Source organism: Cyanistes caeruleus, chromosome 22, assembly GCF_971803275.1.
Source record: "Cyanistes caeruleus chromosome 22, bCyaCae1.hap1.1, whole genome shotgun sequence".
Taxonomy (NCBI): Eukaryota; Metazoa; Chordata; class Aves; order Passeriformes; family Paridae; genus Cyanistes; species Cyanistes caeruleus.
In genome coordinates, this window is record NC_141722.1 from 6,497,067 (window position 1) to 6,518,119 (window position 21,053).

The 21,053-nt window shown below is 47.3% G+C and overlaps 1 protein-coding gene across 6 annotated transcripts in view; it reads left to right on the forward strand.

Annotated features, from left to right (window-relative positions):
- The window catches only part of ACAP3 (ArfGAP with coiled-coil, ankyrin repeat and PH domains 3), a 67,840-nt gene that overhangs the window by 42,903 nt on the left and 3,884 nt on the right, over nt 1-21,053 (forward strand). The window contains exons 10-23 of one of the 6 annotated variants that reach the window (XM_086860168.1): nt 6,271-6,401; nt 8,596-8,647; nt 9,339-9,439; nt 9,988-10,099; nt 10,678-10,886; nt 11,328-11,397; nt 11,501-11,595; nt 12,496-12,710; nt 15,429-15,536; nt 15,960-16,043; nt 18,562-18,654; nt 19,339-19,559; nt 19,925-20,034; nt 20,478-20,588. In XM_086860168.1, the coding sequence (XP_086716294.1) occupies nt 6,271-6,401; nt 8,596-8,647; nt 9,339-9,439; nt 9,988-10,099; nt 10,678-10,886; nt 11,328-11,397; nt 11,501-11,595; nt 12,496-12,710; nt 15,429-15,536; nt 15,960-16,043; nt 18,562-18,654; nt 19,339-19,559; nt 19,925-20,034; nt 20,478-20,588 (1,712 nt within the window). The remainder of the gene's footprint in view (nt 1-6,270; nt 6,402-8,595; nt 8,648-9,338; nt 9,440-9,987; nt 10,100-10,677; nt 10,887-11,327; nt 11,398-11,500; nt 11,596-12,495; nt 12,711-15,428; nt 15,537-15,959; nt 16,044-18,561; nt 18,655-19,338; nt 19,560-19,924; nt 20,035-20,477; nt 20,589-21,053) is intronic. The other 5 variants (XM_086860169.1, XM_086860170.1, XM_086860171.1 and 2 more) reach the window with 5 other exon arrangements.

Genomic DNA, 21,053 nt, shown 5'->3' on the forward strand with positions numbered 1-21,053 from the left:
GGAGGGTGGCAGATTTTAGACTGGGAATTTGGGAAAAATTCTGCACTCAGAGGGTGCTCAGGTGTTGGAACAGGTGGAGTCCCCATCCCTGGAGCGTCCAAAAAATGTGTGGATAGGGGACTTGGGGCGTGGTTTGGTGTGAGCACAGCAGTGCTGGAATTAATGGAGAGCTTTGCCACCTTTAATTCCATGATTTTAGGGACACGGGGCTCTCCAGAATCTCCTTCCCAGCCTGGTTCCCATTCCCTGTCCAGAGCAGCTCGGGAATGGAGTGGAGAGCTCTGAGCCTCAGTGAGCCCAGCTGTGGGGAACAATCCTGGGCCCATCCAGCCCTTCCAGCACCCATTCCTGGGGCTGGAATTGCTGGAATTGCTGGAATCGGTGGAATGGGTGCCCACTGATTCCACTGATTCCTGGGGCTGGAATTGGTGGAATGGGTGCCCACTGATTCCTGCTAGAATCGGTGCCCACAGTAGTGCTGGGTTTGTGGTTGGAATTAATGATCCTGGAGAGCTTTGCCACCTTTAATTCCATGATTTTAGTGACATGGGGCTATCAAAAACCTCCTTCCCAGGCTGGTTCCCATTCCCAGTCCGGAGCAGCTCGGGAATGGAGAGCTCTGAGCCTCAGTGAGCCCAGCTGTGGGGAACAATCCCGGGCTGGAAGCGCTGCCCCGAGGCTGGCTGTGCTCCAGGGGCCGGGCAGGGAGCACAAACCGGGCTCTGTTGCTCCCTGGGAGCGCATCCTGCTCTGCTCCCGGCCTCTCCCTGCCCTCCCCGCCAGCTGTATGGTAATTATGATAATTAAGCCAGCTCCGAGCTGATTGCCTCTCAATAGGAGGCTCGGGAAGGGGGGAGCAGGTGGTCCCCAAGGGCCACCAGGCGTCCTTTGCTCTGTGCCAGAGCCGGAGCTTCCCAAAAGGGAACGGGGGGAGGAGGGAAGGGAAAAAGAGCTGTGAAAAGCAAATCCCTCCTTCACTGCCAGCCCACGGGGATGCTGCTCTAGGAGGAGGGAGAGGACGCGGAGCTGCTCCTGCTCTCCAGGAAAGGCACCAGAGCCTCCTTCCCTCGCTCCTTCCCGAAAATGAAGATTTTTGGCAGGCTGGAATATCTCCTGGTAAGGAAAATCCCGAAAGTTTAGGGGTTGGGAAGGGGGATTGTGGCTGTGGGACTTTGGTGTGACCCCAAAGCCAAGCTCAGCTTTGCTGCTGGGTTTATCGCTGGGCTTGGGAAAGCTCTGGAGCAGGGAGAGCCTCTGGCACCGGGAAAACAGGGAGACAAAAGGGTTTGTGAGTGGGATTTGGCCTCCAAATTCCCAAATTCCGGCTGCCTCGGAGGGGCTGGGATTGTCCATGGATTTACAGAGCCAGAAAAGCTGGGAATTTACACACCAGCAGAGAACACGGGAACGTTGTGTTTGTGTGTGTGTGAGGGGTGTGTGTGCACCTTTAGGGAATGGGAATATTCCTTTGGGATTATTTTGTTGGGAATCAAACAGCCCAAACTGGGCACAATTCCCAGTTCTCCTCCAGGAGTTTTTCCATGCCTGGCCATGTAAATAATGCAGTGAGAGTGGAAATTATGTCATTGTTCAATAATTGAGCATTATCGATCACTCCAAGAGGATTCTTTGGGATAAATTCTTTGTCTTCCAAGAGGGAAAGCATTCCCTGTTTTGCTGCTGATGGAAAACAAAATGATAAAATAATAAAATAAAATGTGGCAGTTTGGTGGTAGGAAATATTTTTATTTTAATATCTAAACTCAGCTGAACTGAAATGATTCCCTGCCTGTGCTTGCTGATGTTTGGGGGGGGTTTCAATCTGTAAAAATCAAGTTGTTGCAGAGAAAATTCCATTTTATTCAGCATTATTTCAGCCTGGAATGGATAACTGAGGGAATAAGGCTGTGGATTTTCAGGGAATTTCAGGAAGAATCACTCTTGCTGCAGAGATTGTGTTTATTGGAAAGGTTTTGAAGCAAGTGTTGGTGTTTTAGAGAGAGGTTTGATCTGCTTGCAGCCAGGGCTTGTGATTTTGGGGGTAGGAATGAACCTTGAAGTGAGACCTCCCTGCTCCAGTGGGTATGGAAAGCTCCTTCCATAGAAAATTCCCTCCTCCAAAGATTCTGAGCTGACTCCAGCTTCACTCTCCACATGAAATCTGCTCGCTGGAGCTGGAGGGGGTTTGGATTTAATAATTTCCTTTGCACAAGGAAGATTTTTGCACAAAATGCTCCTTCCAGAGGGGCAATTGGAGGAACTCTTCTGGGTCTGGAACTGGACAGGGAATTTCCTGGGTGAGCCATGAGGCTGCCTTCAAATTGGATTTTCTCCCTCTTTTTTTTTTTTTTTTTTTTTTTTTTTTTTTTTTTAAATCTCTTTTCCTTTTAATTCATTCCCGAGCCCATCTGTGCCCATGCTGGCTTTTTAATTCCCATTTTCAGCTTGGAAATCATCCCCATGAATGTCCTTTTTATTCCCCCCATCCCTCTGGATGTGTCCTGGGAATGTGTCCCTTCCTTGCTGCTCGGTGGGGTCATTCCCGAGGGATCTCAGCTCCCAGGCTGGGAATTCAGGCTGATCCCAGGGATTTCCTGGGAAGTACAGATTGATGTCTCATCTGGGAATGTGTCCCATTCCTTGGAGCAGAGCGATCCTGCCTGGCTCTGCTCTTGCTGTCTCAGATCCCAATCCTGGGAAATCTTTTCTGTGTCAGAAATTTGTAGACAAGGAGGTGACAAAAGCAGAGTGAATAAATCAGCCCAAAGAGTGTGGGGAGGGTTCAGGAAAAGGTTGGTTAGTAAAATCCTGCAGGAAAATGCTAAAAATCCTGCAGGAAATTGTTAAAATCCTGCATTAAAATCTTGCTGTATTTTAGGGATAAATCTTAGAAGGGAAAGGAGAAAGAGGGAGAAGAGAAGGTTTTCCACTGCATCCCTTGGGAGCCAGAGCTGCTGCTCTGCCAGCCAGGACCTTTCCATTATTCCCAAGAATTAACAGGATCCAAATTTTCAGTGGATAAAACAGGTCCAGGGACACACTAAAAGCAGCAGTGAGTGGGGAGATTTCAAGAAAAGGTTTCTTTATTAAAATCCTGCATTCAAATATTGCTGTATTTTAGAGATAAATATTGCTCCAGGTCTTTCAGTGGATGGAACAGATCCAGGGACCCATTAAAAGCAGGTTTGGCACTTGAGGGGGTTCATGCTCAGACATTGGGGATCACCTCAGCCAGAGTCCAAACCATGGATCAGCTCTCAAGAAATGTTCTGATAATTATTTTTTCCAGACATTTGCAGTAGCTGTGGGGAGAAAATTCCCCGGCTGGGCTGAGACAGGAGCTGGTGTAGGAATTTCACATTTTAAACTGGAATTTGCCTAGTTTTTGTCGTGTTTTTCCCTTTCAGACATCTCTGTCCATCCCCCTTTAGGCCTTGGCCTGGCTGAGAACAGGAAAATTCACCTGATCACGGGGATAAATTCAGATTTTTCTCTCCCCTTTCCCTTCATTCGTGTCTCAACACTCCCCAGGGCTTTGTGGCAAAGATTTCAGGCGCTCCCAGCAGTGGGATGGAACAAAGTGTCCCTGAGGCTGCTGGGCAGACTGGTCCTTCTCCCCTCATTTTGGGTGAAACTGGAGTCATTCTTTTCAATTTTAAAAAGTTTAGTAAGGGATAAAAGGGGCAATATTTAGTGCTGGTCATGTATTTATCACATTACTATTTATAGTATTGTTTTTATATATTATCTATATTAGATTATGTATATTATATATTACATGATATTATTATATAATAGGTTATAAGTATATTATATATTTACTGTTTTTATGCACAGTACATATAAAAACTAACAAATTATACTGTATCAAAAAGCAGTTAAAAGAGATTACAAATGATACTATATCAAAACCTTTGTAATCAAGAATAACTTGCAAAAGCCAACTGTGTTGCCATTTATAACAATTTGTAGCTGATTTCCAAATCCATTTCCCAGCTCTGGTTACTGCTCTGCACTCAGGAATTTTTGGGGATTGGAAGGGAGGTTTTGAGCAGCAGGAAAAGGAACAGAATTTGGCCCGGGGCTCCTTCCCTGAGCCACCTTTGGGGTGGGTTTTGGGGTGGAATGTTCCCAAAGTGCGGCTCAGAGCTCTCCAAAGGCAAGGATCCTTTGGAATCCAAGGAAATCCTGTGGGATTTCCCCTTCCCAGCTCCAATCCCAGGGCTGCAGGTGTTCCAAATCCCGGCTCATCCAGGTTAAACTTACACCTGGCTTGGCTGCACTGGTTTTTACTGGATTTACTGGTGGGGCCCATCTGTTCCTCTTGCACTCCTCAGCATTTATCCTCATTTCCACCCAGGAAATGATGGATTCAGGAGGAGGCAGGGGATTGTATTTACACATTCCCCCTGATTTTAACTCTTCCTCAAAGTGAGGCACAGCCCTTTAAAAAATTCCCTTTAAAAAATTCCCTTTAAAAAATTCCCTTTAAAAAATTCCCTTTAAAAAATTCCCTTTAAAAAATTCCCTTTAAAAAATTCCCTTTAAAAAATTCCCTTTAAAAAATTCCCTTTAAAAAATTCCCTTTAAAAAATTCCCTTTAAAAAATTCCCTTTAAAAAATTCCCTTTAAAAAATTCCCTTTAAAAAATTCCCTTTAAAAAATTCCCTTTAAAAAATTCCCATAAAAATGGGCACTTTGCAGCTTTTACTGAGCTTTTTGGGATGTTTGTGTTTTTCACCATGAGCCCATGCAGACACAAATCAGTGCAGATCCTCATCAAACTCCTGGAATTGTCAGTTTGGAGCAGCCCCACGAAAATCCAACATCCACGAGCAGCCGGGAAAATCCCTGCTGGGGCTTTGCCCTGTGGATGTGAAAGATCTGAGAGGAAAAACTGAGCCAAAACCCCTGGACTTGGGTGCCTTGCAGCACTTTCCAGGGCTGGACTGAGCATCCTGCTGCTTTTCCAAGAGTTCCTCCATCCTGTCCCGTTGGATCTGCTCCTCCTGGATCTGTGTTATTCTTATCCTGACACCTCCCAGGCACATTTGTGGAAATAACTCATCTTCATGAGAGCTGAGTGCTCGTTGCCAGGCAACAGAGCATCTCCAGGGGCTGCTGCCGAGCCGGGAATGGCATTTAGAGGGTCTTGGAACCTTTGGAATATTTGTGCTGGAGAGGGAAGCGGCATCGGCAAGCAGCCGTGGCGTGCCGCGGGGCACAGGAGCGGTTTCGCTTTCCTGACCTAATTTCTCTTGGGAACGAGGCAGAAAATGGCTCAGGGGTGAGGATGCCGAGCTGGAGAGCAGCTGCTCTACCCTCTGCTCCGTGTCCTGCTCCCCAGCTGCCAGAAATGTCAGCATCCATGAGCTCTGGCTGGGGTGACAAATCGCCTCTGACTGGTGCCACAGGGAGGTGGCATCCAAGGACAGCTTGGGAATGGCAAAGCCTTGGGATTTCAGCTTTTCTATTTTCCATGGATTTGTAACCCTGCAGCTCTTCAGTGCAGAACTCTACACTCCACACACAGTGGGAGCTGCTGCCTTCCCATTTTGGGCAGACACAGCAATTCCTCTCCAGGCCTGGGAATCAAGGACACCTCACTGCCTCAGGCCTGAGAGATGGAAACAAAAGTGAGTTGGGGACAGCAAACTTGGGGTAAATTCCTTCATTTCCTGAAGCTGGAATTGGAGGATTAACCCCCAATCTGCAAATGGACCCAACTTAGAAAAGGATAAAAACCCATGAGCTGTGGTTCATTTTGGGTGGTTTTGCCTGCCCTAAATGCACCTGAAGGTCCTTTGATAAATAGAACTGCTTTTTATTCTCTTAAATTTGTCTGGCCTCTGTTTTTAGGTAGCCCCCAAAGGCATCACTGGGGCTCTGGAATTCTCCCCTTTTCCTTCTGGGCCAAGGCTGGGGCTGGGTCCATCCTGGCTCCCTGCAGCGCTGTCACCTCACTCTGTGACAAGCACCCCCTGCTTCATTTCCCACCTCAGCCTGACCCAAATATTGGGAATTTTCAGCGCTCCTGAGGATAAACCCTTCTGATTCTCTCCTCATAAGCTGCCAGGGGAGGGAAATGCAGCATGTCCAGCACTTTGTTACAAAAACAGGGATAAATAAATTTTCTGGGATGGGAATAATCCATTACTGCACCTCAGGAACTGACGGCTCTGAACTTGGGGATTTTGGCAGATTTGTCTCTTTTTGATGTTTTATTAAACCATTTCCATCCTGATCCCAGAAATCCTGTCAGAATCTGAGTCTCTTCCCTTTTTCCAGGACTTCTCCTACGATGACTCCAAGGTGGAGTTCAACGTGGATGCCCCCAACGGGGTGGTGATGGAAGGTTACCTCTTCAAGAGAGCCAGCAACGCCTTCAAAACATGGAACAGGTGAGAAAGAATTCAAATTCCACCTGATCTTCGGGCTGAGACTCTGCACAGTTCCCTTCTAGTGAGATCTTAGCATCACTGGAAGGATTTTGAGCTAAAAGATGAATCATTCATATCATTAAAATGAGGTTGGTTTGAGATTTTTTGCAGTTTTAGTGGTTTTCACAATGGAATAATGACCAGGATCCTCCCAAGGAAGAGAGGGCGCAGTGCATTTATAGCAATTTACAGGAATTAAAATGCTTTTATAGCAATTTTGCAGAATTAAAGTGCATTTCTAACAATTTAGGGAAATATCCCAACGCAGGGAATGTTCCAAGAGGATCCAACCTGTCCATTTTGGGATGGGGAGATGTGAGAATCGTGAATTCACGTGTGTGAATTTGTGCTGCCAGAAATAGCTTTCCGTGCCCTGAGCCTGCCTTTAGGAATGGAGAAAAATTCCATCTGGGAGCTCCTCTGGAGTTGCCAGAGATGTGGAAAAGTGGGAGCAGAGCTTCACCTTCCACCCCTGCTCGATATTTTTGTGTTTGGTGTCTCCTGAGAGGGTCAGGAGTGGTTGTGCAGAAAGATTCCGACTCTTCTGGGGAGTTTCTGATACCTGGGATCGATGCTGGTTTCAGCCATGTTCCCTCCTCTCACACAACAGGGAATGAGACAAGAATTGGGGATCTTTTAATTGGCCATGGGATCCACACAGGGCATCCAGCGCGGCTGGGCTGTGCTTAGGCTTTGGAATAGATACGTGAAATAAATGAATTAATTAAAAGCTTCAACAAACTGGTTTTATGCACAGAAACTGCCTTTGTTTGCATGGAAAAAAGGGCTTGGAATTAGAGATTTTTGAAAGGCTTGGATAAGAATTCCTTCTCTTCAAATCTTTCCGAGGTTGAGGAGATTCCAGGGAAATTTAACATCAGTCCTTGTCCCTCAGGCTCCCTGGCAGGGAGGGAGGGAGCAGCTCCAAGGCTCTGCTGGGGTTCAGAGCTGTGGGGAGGTGTCTGGGCTGAGTTTTTATGCACATTTCAGGATTTCCTGCTCGGTGTTTCCCTTGATCCAGCCTTGCTCCATAGCTGCTTCTATCACACCACATGTGGAGCAAATGCCATCTCAAAATGTGCCAGGTTAATCCAAGATCTTGGCTCTTGGGACAGGATTTACCTGGAGTTATTCCTCTCCCCTAGAAACTCCCTGGGAATTCATGGATCCCTCCAAAGGGTGCTTATCCTGGAGGGAACACCATCCTCTTCTGCCTCAGCGGCTCCAAGTTTGTTCCCTGCCTTCAAATCCCAATTTTCTTCCTGAAATCCTTCCCCAGCCCAGTCCCAGCAGGCAGCAGCCTGCCGCAGCTCTGTCCCTGTCTTCATTCCCACCCACAGCCAGCTATTCCCAGCTTTTCCCAGCTCCTGGAGCCCACTCATCACCTCCTCGCTGTGCTCAGCTTCTCCCTCTCCCTGGAGCAGCAAAATCCTCCCCAAATCCCAAAATATCCTGACTTGGAGTGGAGCTGAGCGCAGCCTCTCTGAACCTTCTCAGCTCATCCAGCTCATCCCACACGGATGGAACACCCTCCAGTCACCTGGATTTTCCCATTTTTACCCCACATCTGTCAAATTCTTTTATCTCTTTGATGTTTCAGCTGTGACAAAAGGCAGAGAATTCCGTTTTATCTCCTTTTCCCTGACAATTTTTTATTGTTTTTTGCCAGCAGAGCAAAAATTTACATTCATGTGTAATCCATGAATGACTCTGTGCTCAGGTCAGTGAGCACATCCCAGTGTTTTCTTCCTGCTGGGAATGTTTTTCTCTGCTTTCCCTGAAGATGATCAGGTTGTTAAATAAATTAAATGATTTTTAATGGAGGCTCCAACAGAGCCTTGGAGCTGCTCCCTCCTTCCCTGCCAGGGAGCCTGAGGGACAAGGAATGACACCAGATTTCCCTGGAATTCCCTTCCCCTGCCTCCTCAGCACCAGGGGAAGCTTCAAAGAGAAGGAATTCTTATCCAACCCCTTCAGAAATCTCTAATTCCAAGCCTCATTTTTGTTTCCCTTGCAAAAAACAGGCAGTTTTTGTGCACAAACAGTTAATTGTATTTAATTAATTAATTTATTTAATCTATTCCAAAACCTCATTAAAATTGTAATTTTTAATGGGGAAGCCCTGATGTCTGTCTGTGTGTCTGTCCCCCCTCAGGAGGTGGTTTTCCATCCAGAACAGCCAGCTGGTCTACCAGAAGAAGCTAAAGGTCAGTGGGGCTGCCCCAGGTGACAGCAGGGGATTAACCAAGTGGTTAATTAATTAATTAACCAACTGCTTCATTAACCAACTGCTTGGCTGGGGGGTCCTGCAGGGAGTGGGGATTTAGGTCAGAGGGACAGCAAGGCCACGAGCGTGCTCCAGGGTTGGAAAAGGGCAGCAAATATTTATTAAAGAATTCTTTATTAAAAATTGCTTATTAAGTAATTCTTTCATTTGGATTCGATCTTCCTGCTCAGTGCAGGTGGTTGGGGAGGTGCCCAGCAAACCTGACGTGATCTTGGGTGATTTTATTCCCATAAAATCCCTTCCTGTGGCCCTGGAATTACCTGGGGAGGGGCTGGCTCTGCTCTCGGCACACTCAGCTTGGGCCAGGAGGGGCTGGGCGGGAGTCTGGGAGCTTGGGCAGGAGTTTGGGGGTTTGGGAAGGAATTTGGGAGCTTGGGCAGGAGTCTGGGGGGTTTGGGAAAGAGTTTGTGGTGTTTGGGGGGTTTGAGCAGGAGGTTGAGAGGGTTTGAGGGGCTTGGGAAGGAGTTGGAGGGGTTTGGGCAGGAATTTGGGGGATTTGGGCAGGAGTTTGGAGGTTTTGGGTAGGAGGGAGTTTGGAGGGTCTGGGCAGGAGTTTCTCAGTTGTGCCCCAGGCCCTCCAAGCCCCCCCAAGCCCTGCTGTGTCTCCCCAGGATGTCCTGACCGTGGTGGTGGAGGACCTGAGGCTCTGCACGGTCAAACCCTGCGAGGACATCGAGAGGAGGTTTTGCTTCGAGGTCGTCTCCCCCACCAAGTGAGTTTGGGGCTCCCCAGGGCTCCCTGGGCTGGGCTGAGATTTGAGCAGAGGCTGCCCTGGCCTGCTAAATTTTGGCTGGGAGATGCCAGAATCCCTGGGAAGTTCCTCAGACTCCCCCAGAAGCTGGATCTGATTGTATAACTATATCTATTATATTATTCATATAACATTCATTATTTCTGTTGATAATTTATACTTGATAGATAATGCCCAGTTCTATCATGCCCAGCTTTTAAAAACAGTTTCCAGACTTTCCTGGAGGGTTTGGATTGGGAGCACCTCTGGCTGTCCAACCTTGTGGGGTTTATTTTTACCTGGAAAGTTTGGAGAGGGAACACCCCAACCTTATGGGGTGATTTTTTGCCTGAAGGGGTTGAAGGGAGAACACCCCAACTTTGTGGGTTTAATTTTTACCTGGAGGCTTTGGAGAGGGAACACTGCAAGCTTGCAGGGTTAATTTTTGCAATGCCTGTGCTGAGGATGAAGAACAACAGCCTGACCCCAAATATCCCCTGTGGTTTTTGGCTCCCCTCCCTGCTCTCCAGGAGCTGCATGCTGCAGGCTGACTCCGAGAAGCTGCGCCAGGCCTGGATCCAGGCTGTGCAAGCCAGCATCGCGTCTGCCTACCGGGAGAGCCCCGACAGCTACTACATCGAGGTGAAGGAGAACCCATGGAAAAGCCAGAATTCCCTGTTCCCTTTGTCAGCTTGATGCCTTGGAGTGGCTGCCTGGAACAGAGGCTGGGCAAGGTTAAGAGAATAAAAGTGGGGATTTATTGACGGCTTTGGCCAGTCAGAAAGCCACACCCAAGATGGACAATGGTCACAAGTTTTTAGGCAATTATAAGTTTGTTTATTTATTTACATACCAGGGGTTAATCCTCCAATTCCAGCTTCAGGAAATGAAGGAATTTACCCCAAGTTTGCTGTCCCCAACTCACTTTTGTTTCCATCTCTCAGGCCTGGGGCAGTGAGGTGTCCTTGATTCCCAGGCCTGGAGAGGAATTGCTGTGTCTGCCCAAAATGGGAAGGCAGCAGCTCCCACTGTGTGTGGAGTGTAGAGTTCTGCACTGAAGAGCTGCAGGGTTACAAATCCATGGAAAATAGAAAAGCTGAAATCCTAAATTACCATCCCACTCCTTCAGAGCCCCTCCAAGGCATCAAACTAAGCCCAGTTCAGTCTCCTCCAGGCGTGTTTGAGGTGTTCATATCCTGATTTCTTGCTTTTCCCTGCAGAGGCTGGACAGAACAGCCTCCCCCTCCACCAGCAGCATCGACTCGGCCACAGATTCCCGGGAGCGCGGCGGGAAGGGGGAAACAATCCTGCAGAGAGTGCAGAGCGTCCCTGGGAACGACCAGTGCTGTGACTGTGGGCAGCCAGACCCTCGCTGGGCCAGCATCAACCTGGGCATCCTGCTGTGCATCGAGTGCTCCGGGATCCACAGGTGCTGCTGGGCTGTGGGATTCCAGGGGGAAATCCCAGGAAAACAGCCAGGGATGGAGTGCAGGGGTCTGGGCAGAATGGCCAGGGGTGGACTAAAAGATTCCTAGAAAAATGACCATGGATGGAGTGCAGGATCCCAGGAAAAATGGCCAAGGATGGAGTGCAGGATCCCAGGGAAAAGAAGCAGGGATGGAGTGCAGGATCCCAGGGAAAATGGCCAGGGATGGGGTCCCAGGGAAAGTGGTGGAGCTGGAATTGCAGCTGATGCAGTTTGTGCCAAGAGATCCAGCAGGAATTGTCACTGTGTGGTTTCTATGCACAGCACCCCTGGTTTAGCTCCATCTGCACAGAGATAATTAAGAACTGGACTAACCTCATTAGGGAAATTCTGGGTTTGTGGAATTATAATAATTTTTGGATTTTCTTCCTCTTGGCTGAGCAGGAGCCTGGGTGTTCACTGCTCCAAGGTCCGATCCCTCACGCTGGATTCCTGGGAGCCGGAGCTGCTCAAAGTGAGTGCTCGATTTTACCAGCCAGGCAGAAATGGTGGGAATCCAGGGATTCCCTGGAATTCCTCACTGAGGCTTTAACTCCCTCCCTGAATTTCACTTTCAGCTGATGTGTGAGCTGGGCAACAGCACCATGAACCAGATTTACGAGGCACAGTGTGAGGAGCTGGGGCTGAAGAAACCAACAGCAGGGAGCTCCAGGTGAGCTGTGCCCCAAAATCTATGGAAAAGCACGTTCAGGGGTCCCCACGGCAGCCCCAGTGCCACCAAATCCATGGAAAACCAGGTTCAGAGGGCTGAAGGTACCTCAGGTACCCCCATCCCATCCCACTCACTGAGCTGGGCTCTCATGGTGGTCGCTGGGATGTTGGAATGTGCCTGGGAACCAGGAATTGCAGGATTTGCCCCCGATTTGGGGAGTATCCCAAATATCTAAAACTTGTGGTGGTACCTGGGGCTGAACATCTCGTTCCACTCAACCCCTGCACCTTTTGGTCAAGCTTTGCAACAACCAAAAAAAAGAGACAATTTTAAGTTGGAGAAATGGGAATTTTGGGCCTCAGGTGGACAAAATGCCCCAGAGCAGCAGCTCCATCCCCTCGTGGCTGCTTTGGGCAAGCCCAGTACCCCCAAATCCATGGAAAACCAGGCTCCAAATGCCTCAGGTACCTCATCCCATCCCACTCACTGGGCTGGGCTCTTGTGGGGCATTGGAACATGCCTGGGAACCAGGAATTGCAGGATTTAGCCCCAATTTGGGACCTCCCAAATTCCTGAAGCACCTGGGGCTGAACATCTCAGTCCACCCTCAACCACCCCCTTTTGGTTGTGTTTTGAAACGGGACAAGTTTTAAGTTTGAGAAATAGGAATTTTAGGCCTCGGGTGGACAAAACACCCCAGAGCAGCAGCTCCATCCCCTCATGGCTGCCCTGGGTGAGCCCAGTTCCCTCAGAGGGCTGAAATGCCTCTTTTGGAAGTTTCAGAAATTGGGAATTTTAGGCCTCGGGTGGACAAAAAGCCCCAAAGCAGCAGCTGCATCCCCTCATGGTGGCTTTGGCCAGATGCTCTAAATTGCCGTTCCTGTGCTGTCCCTCCCTCAGGCAGGACAAGGAGGCCTGGATCAAGGTGAAGTACGTGGAGAAGAAGTTCCTGAGGAAGCTGCCGGGCGGGGAGGTGCTGGCGGAGAGCGAGCGCAAACCGCGGCGCTGGTGCGTCAAGAAGTGCCAGAGACACAACAGCAGCTCCAGGGCGCCCACGGCACGCAGGAAATACCGCCAGGAACCGGGCAGTGCCTCCCCCGCCATGCTGGCCTCAGGTGGGCACCTCCCGCTGGCCCTGCCGAAACAGGGCTCCTGCTTGGGAACATTCAATGCTCCTTAATTATATATATATGTGTGTATATATATATATGTGTGTGTGTATATATATATATATCTCTTCTATTCATTCATTTATTATATCTTTAGATTATATTTTTTTATCCTATTTATTTCTATTTATTCTATTTTATTCTATTTTATTTATTATAAATAATATATATTTAATATATATTATTTCTATAGAATCTATTATAATAATAAATAAATTATGATAAATAATATAGTAGTAATATATTAATATTATTATACAATATATAATATATATTATTTACATTTATCTACTTTAAAATGTATTTAATAAATATAATAATACATATTTATAGTTATAATTACATATAATATTTATATATAATTATGTATAATGTTTATATATACTATATATTATATATAATATTCATATATAAATTATATATATTATAATATAATATATGTTATAATATATTATAAAGTTAATAGGTAATATCTATATAAACTAATAATATATAATAATGTATGTTATTTATATTTATATCATTATATATTAGATATAGAAAATATATATAATAAAAATTATTAATAGTAAATTGTATAAAATTATATAGAAAATTATATATAATGTGAAATTCTATTATTATATATAAATAATAATCTATTATATGAAAGAATAAGTTTTAATTTAATAATAAATATTAAGTTACATATTGTATAAATATAATGTTAATGGTAAATTATAATAATAACTTAATGCATTTTAAATAACATTTAATTTAATAAATTTTAATAAGGGATAAAAGGGACAGTGCTGGGTGCTTGCTAATCTCCCAGAGGCACTCCAGTTAGCTTTAAACAATTTTCTTACCTAATTTTTCATTGCATTTGGTTAAATGCATATTGATGAGGATTTAATATATTCAAATTTGCCTTTGAGTTCCATGTTCTGGGAATTCTGCTTGGTTCAACCCTTGTCCTGAGTTCCTAAAGCACATGTCACAATGCAGGTGGAATTTAGGTATTTTATATCTTCACAAGGAGGTTTTTGATAGGGTCAGTGGTAAATTCCTCCTTGCCTACCTTCTTTCACTGTTTATTTTCCTGCTGCTTTTCAATACAGATAAGATGCTCCATTAATCCATTAAATCACCATCAGCTATTTTACAAAATTATCGGAATTATTCTCACCATTGTCAGCTATTTTCACAAATGAAAGCATTAGCTACTTCTGTAAAAGTTAACATTACACACTGTCTCCATCTTAATATTTACTATTTATTATTAATATTTATTTATAATTATTTAATATTTATTATTAATATTTAATTTTAATATTTTGCCAAAGCCAAAATATTTCTATATATAAACATAGTTATAAATGTATAAATAAACTGTACATATTTATAATATTATTTATAATATTTATAATTTAGATTTAAATTTATTTATAAATTATAAAATTATATTTATAAATTTATAGGTAATTAATAATATCTTAATTCAATTAAATTATCAATTAAATAACTAGTAGGAAATAGTAAATAATTAATTTATACTATTACTTATAATACATAATTTATAATTATTTATTAAAAAATTATAGTGATTAAAAATAAGCTTATTAACTATATTATATATAATGTATTTATCACGCTTAATACATATATTATATAATATGCATTTATCACACTAATATATACAAGCTACACAGGGTTAGGTGATAAATTATATTATATTAAAGCAGTTAAAAGTGGTTATAAACTGTACTATATCAAAATCGTTGTGATTAAAAATAATAATTTGCAAAAGCCAACAGAAAATAGCAAAAGCCAACAATACATACTTATTAATAAAATAAATATTTATAAATAAGTATCCCCAGATCCCTGGGATCCCCGTTCCCTCCCGGGACCTGCCGCAGCTCTGAGTGAAATTGCACAAATTGTGGTTTTTAAAGCCATTTCCTGATGTTTTGCAGCTGTTCAAGGAGGTTCCTGTGGCTCGAGGGGATCACCAGGGTGACCCTGCCATGTCCAAGCTCGCTTTGTGCACTTTTTGTCTTCAGATTCCTGCTTTGAAACAGATTTTAAATCCTTTTTGATTTACCTCTGCGAGAGATGCTGTGCTTAGGAAGGGTTCTGGCTGCTCTGGCATGACTCTGGTCAAAAAATTGTGTTATTTTGGGTTCTTAGGAAGGTTCTGGCTGCTCTGGGATGGCTTTGGTCAAAAAATTGTGTTATTTTGGGTTCTTAGGAAGGTTTTGGCTGCTCTGGCATGACTCTGGTCAGACATTTCTGATATTTTGGGTTCTTAGGAAGGTTCTGGCTGCTTGGGGATGACTGGTCATCAGTTTGTTCTTTCTTGGTTTCTTTGGAAAGGTTCTGGCTGCTCCCAGAGCTCTGGGATAGCTTTGCTGAGGAGTTTTTGCTATTTTAGGTTCTTAGGAAAGTTCTGGCTACTTTTTGGTGAGGAGTTTGTACTATTTTGGGCTCTTAGGAAGGTTCTGGCTGCTCTGGGATGACTCTGGTCAGTCATCTCTGATATTTTGGGTTCATAGGAAGGTTCTGGCTGCTCTTTGGTGAGGAGTTTGTGCTATTTTGGGCTGTGTGACCCCAGCGTGGCGCTGGGAGAGCAAACCCAGCTGGGGAATTGTCTCTCACTAACTCTGAATTTCCCGTGTGAAGCAGCCGCCACCCTGGAGAGGAAGTTCCGCCGGGACTCGCTCTTCTGCCCGGACGAGCTGGACTCTCTCTTCTCCTACTTCGACACCGGGGCTGGCTCCGGCCCTCGCAGTAAGTGCCAAGCAGCTCCTCCCTGCCCTCCCAGCTCTCCCAGCTCGTGCCCAGGCCAGCTATCCCAGGAGAGGGTGACCATTCCAGCACAGGGATCAGGAGTTGGTTGCACAAACTCCAGCCCCATTATTGCTCTTTTATTGCACCAATTTTAATGCCACACTGCTGTTTCTGCCGGATTTTTTTTTTTTCCCCCAGCATCTTTTACTCCCAGATTTTGCATTCCATTGGCTTTTTTTTTTTTAATTATGTTTCTCATTTTGGCTTTTAATTAATTTTTTTATTTTTTTATTATTATTATTATTATTTAGTATTTTTTTAGCCAAGCCTCGCTGCAGACAAAGTATTTTTTTTCTCTTTTTCTTTTTTTTTTTCTGTTTGTGCCAATGAACTCCCCTCACATTCCCGTCCACCTTCCTCTAGGTGCCAGCCACATCTCTCTGCAGCACCCGCTGGCAGGTGGCCCTTGGAGTGGGATGGGTCCCGCTGGGTCCCTCCTGGACGGAGGTAAGGTGACGCTCTGGCAGCCAGCAGCAAAAGAGACACCCAAGTTTCACTTGTTCCACCCCAAAATTCCCAGGCAGTGATGGATTTCTGGTCAGGGATTCCTTAAATTGCCAACTCCTTTGGCTGTGGCAGGTTTTCCACAGGCAAAACGTTTCCAAAACTCCCTTTATGGAATCAGTTCCTCAGAGGATCTAATCCTGGACAGGTGGGATCTCAGACAGGAAATTTATTAACTTTATTTATTTAGTGTTCTACATCCCAGAGTTTTTGTAGTCCATTATCATCCTTAGCTGAGGAGGTATTAAATTTCCTGGCTCGGTTGCTTGTCCTTGTCAGAATTCAGAATAAATATTTACAGCCCTGAGTTCAGCACAGCAGAAACTCACAGGTTTTTCTCCAAGTCCATGTTTTCTCTTGGAATTAAGGAAGAAGGTGCTTTAGGGCTTGTCTGAATCAGGGCTTCGGAGGCTGGTCCAGTTTCGAGGAATTTAGTGCTTTTTTTGTGCCTTTTTCATACATTCCACAAGAACGGGAAGTTCAGGACTTCAGAGTCCCTCAAGTCGCTCAGAGGGAATCTTGCTCCTGGAGAAGAAAACAGCAAATTCCTCAGAGCCTCATCTTGCTCCTGGAGGAGAAAATAGCAATTTTATCCCTGATGCAGTGAGAACAGGGCTGGGAATGTGAGGGATCCATATCCACATGCCAGATCCTCCCTTCTTGTTTTGCTGGGAACGTGGAGCAGAGGCACGAGGCCTGGCTGGAATCACGTTTTCCCTCCTTGCCAGGCCGTGGGTTTGCTTTCTATAAAAATCTGCAGCAGCTCTAAAAAAATCCCCTCGTGCTCTGAAACCTTTCCTGCCGTGGCTTTGTTCCCTCCTCCGGCAGTGCTGGAGAATTCCACATGATCCAGGATTTCAGGAGCCTGATCTTTAGCTGGGATTTTGCTCTGGGGAGTTCAGCACCCTCTGTGGTTCAGGCTCTGGTTCTGCCAGGCTTTTCCAGGCTCTGTGGTTCCTGCAGCCTTTCCTGGTGTTTCTCTTTGCACGGAGCACTCAGCTGGTGCAGGAACATTTTCCAGGCTTGTTTTCCTTCCCAATCTCAATGGTTTGGGATTAGGGGCATGGGGATTGAAGCTCTGGAGTTCTGGGGGGACAGACTGAGACAAAGCAGCAAGAAGGTGAAAGCAGAGAGAATTCCCAAGGCTGGCCAGGCATCCCTTAGGACACAGGGGATGTGCCACCCTCAGGGGATGTGCCACACCTCTTCCTGCAGGAGCGATTCCTGCACTGCTTCTTCCTTCCTTTCTCCCATTTTCCTGACTGTTTTGGGTGGAGGCTGAGGAAGTTTCCCTGCCACGGACACCGTGGACAAGTGGCTTCATCTCATCACTTCCATCCCTGCAAGTGTCCCAGGCCAGGCTTTGGAGCACCCTGGGGCAGTGGAAGGTGTCCCTGGCCACAGGTTAGGAGCAGGATGAGCTTTAAGATCGCTTCCAACCCAAACCAGTCTGGGATTCCAGGATCCATGAATTTCTTGCATGGAATCAGCCAGCTTTTAACATTCCTTGGCCAAGCAGGGAAGCTCTGTAGGAAAGGGAAGAGCTGTTGGGAAGGTGGATGAGCCAGCGGCCGATGCTTTCGGATGTGATCTGGCCCAGCCCTGTCAGTTGATGCCTTGAGAGGCCACTGGAACAGAGGCTGGGCAGAGTTAAAGGAATAAAGTGGGGATTTATTAAAAAGCCTTCAAAGGATCACCTTGGGCAGTGCAAGAGCTCAGCTGAGGCTGCACCCAGGATGGACCCAAAATGGACACAATATAGACTCCATGTCACGAGTTTTCACCCTTTTATAAGTTTTGGTCCATGTCCACATCGGGGTTAATTGCCCAATCACAGCTTCAGTTAATGAAGTCCCATCCTCTCAGTTTGCTCCATCAATTCACTGTTTACACTTTTTGGGCCTGAAGCTGTCAGGTGTCCTTGGTTTTGGGGCTGGAAGGGATTGTTTTAACAATCCTTTTAGTTAATTATCTAAACTGTGAGGAGAGCTTGCTTTCTATGAAGTCCAGAGTTATCCCAGTGCAATGCAGGGTCTGGAAAACACAAAAGCTTAAACTTAAGGCATCACAATAAAAACATGCCCAGTGACAAACGAGTGATCCCAGAGTGTGACCAGCGCTGAAAGCAGAGTGGTGACACCGCCTGAGCTCGTGCCACGCTGTCTCTGCTGCTGCTCCGCTCCAGTCTCGTCACAATCCCGTCACAATCCCGCAGGATTGTCCCCAACAGCCCCAAGTGCCATGGCAGTGCTGCATGAAGGGCAGAGCGGGGACACAGCCACCGTCAGGGGCTGAGCGGGGTGCCATCCTCCCTGTCCCCATGCCATCCCCCCTGTCCCCAGCTGTGTGCGTGTGACATCCTGCACAGCCCTGTCCCCCCGGGCTGGCACTGGGGCTGTGCCTGGCGCTGCGGGGCCGGGGTGTTAAAGTGCCCTTGGTTTGTGTCCTGTTGGCCCTGCAGGTCTGAGCAGTGACAGCGGCCTGGGAGGGAGCACCGATGGCAGCAGTGACGTGCTGGTGTTCGGCTCCGTGGTGGACAGCGTGACCGAGGAAGGTGGGTGGCACCAGGGAAGGTGGCACAGAAGGTGGGTGGGTGGCACATGGGAAGGTGGCAGATGGGAAAGTGGCACACAGGAAGGTGAGTGGCACAGGGAAACGTGAGTGGCACATGGGAAGGTGGCAGATGGGAAAGTGGCACACAGGAAGGTGAGTGGCACAGGGAAACGTGAGTGGCACAGGAGGAAGGTGGGTGGCACAGGAGGAGGAGATCCAGCTGGAGTCAGGCCTCAGGGGTTTTGAGGGATTGTTTTGTAAAATCGAACTTTTCTATGAAATCAACAACCTGAGTCCTGCCAGAGGGCAGAGATTGATGGGATTTTGGGAAGGAATTTGGGATTTTGGGAAGGAATTCTTCCCTGGGAGGGTGGGAGGTCCTGGGATGGATTTCCCACAGAAGCTGTGGCTGTCCCATCCCTGGAAGTGCCCAAGGGCAGGTTGGAGCAACCTGGGATGGTGGAATTTCTTTGTCTGTGGAATAAGATGAGCTTTGGGATCCCTTCCAGCCCAAACCAGTGTGGGATTCTGTTTTCTCACTGAATTTCCCCTAAACAAAGCCAGAGCCCCCCAGATCCCGGCAGGCCCAGCTTAGGCAGGGTGGGTGACCAGGATGCCAAAGGGATCACCGAAAATGGGGTGAGAAGCTTTGGCCTGATGTCTCCCACCTTTCCTCGCCTGGCAGAGTGTGAAGTGTCAGAGGAATCCAGCGGGGAAGCCGAGATTGAGCAGGAGGCATCAGATTTGGAGGATGTGCGGGAGCTGCAGCCCGGGCTGGTGATGTACCGGGCGGCCCGGGCGCGGAACCTGCCCCTGATGGCCGAGGCGCTGGCCCACGGCGCCGAGATCAACTGGGTCAACGACGAGGACGAGAGCAAAACGCCTCTGATCCAGGCCGTGAGCGGGGTGCGTGCCACTGGGAAACCGTGCTCGGGATGGGAGGCTTTGGGGAGCGGGAATTATCCAGTCTGGCTGAACTGGCGTGGAAATTCCCTTTTCGGAATTGTCCCGTCTGACATTGATGTGGAAATTCCTTTTTTTGGAATTGTCTAGTCTGGCTGAGTTGATGTCGAAATTCCCTTTTCGGTGTATAGAATTGTCTGGTTTGGCTGCATTGACATGGAAATTCCCTTTTTGGGATTGTCCAATCTGGCATTGATGTGGAAATTCCTTTTTGGGAATTTTCCAGTCTGGCTGAATGGATGTGGAAATTTCCAGTTGTCCAATCTGGCTGAATGGATGTGGAAATTCCCTTTTTCCCCCTTTTCCAGGGCTCCTTGATCGCCTGTGAGTTCCTGCTGCAGAACGGGGCCGATGTTAACCAAAGGGACTCTCGGGGCCGGGCGCCCCTGCACCACGCCACCTACCTGGGGCACACCGGGTGAGTGCCAGGCTGGCACATTCCCGCCTGGAATGGAACCCGCAGCTGGAATCACACAAAAAGTCTGGGGGAGCTGGGAGTGGGGGGAATCGACTTGTAAAATGTGGATTTTGGGGCGTGGTAGCAGCTCGGAGCTGGCACAGGACAGGGTAAGGTGGCATATTGGGGGAAAATCTTTCCCTGTGTGGCTGGGAAAGGGCTGGGATGGAATTCCCAGAGAATTCATGGCTGGGGAGGGGCTGGGTTGGAATTCCCAGAGAATTTGTGGTTGTTCCATCCCTGGAAGTGCCCAAGGGCAGGTTGGAGCAACCTGGGATAATGGGATGGGTTTTGGGATCCCTTCAACCCAAACCAGAGGAACTCTGTGTGTCTGGGAATTCTGTCCCTTGGGGCTGGCATTCTGTGCCCCTGGCACCGTGTGGCTGAGGCGCCGCTGTCCCCAGGCAGGTGTGTCTGTTCCTGAAGCGCGGCGCCACGCAGCACACGCCCGACGCCGACGGGCAGGACCCGCTGAGCATCGCGGTCAGCGCCGCCAACGCCGACATCGTCACCCTGTGAGTGCACCCGGGAAATAGTGCCAGGAAATGGTGCTGGGAAATACCGGGAGATACTGGGAAACACCAGGAAATACTGGGAAATATTGGGAAACACTGGGAAACACTGCCTGGGAACTGGGAAACACTGGGAAACACTGCCTGGGAACTGGGAAACATTGGGAAGCACTGCCTGGGAATTGGGAAACACTGGGAAACACTGCCTGGGAACTGGGAAACACTGCCTGGGAACTGGGAAACACTGCCTGGGAACTGGGAAACATTGGGAAACACTGCCTGGGAACTAGGAAACATTGGGAAACACTGCCTGGGAATTGGGAAACACTGGGAAACACTGCCTGGGAACTGGGAAACACTGCCTGGGAACTGGGAAACACTGCCTGGGAACTGGGAAACACTGGGAAACACTGCCTGGGAACTGGGAAACACTGGGAAACACTGCGTGGGGCCCGGGAAACAGCGGGA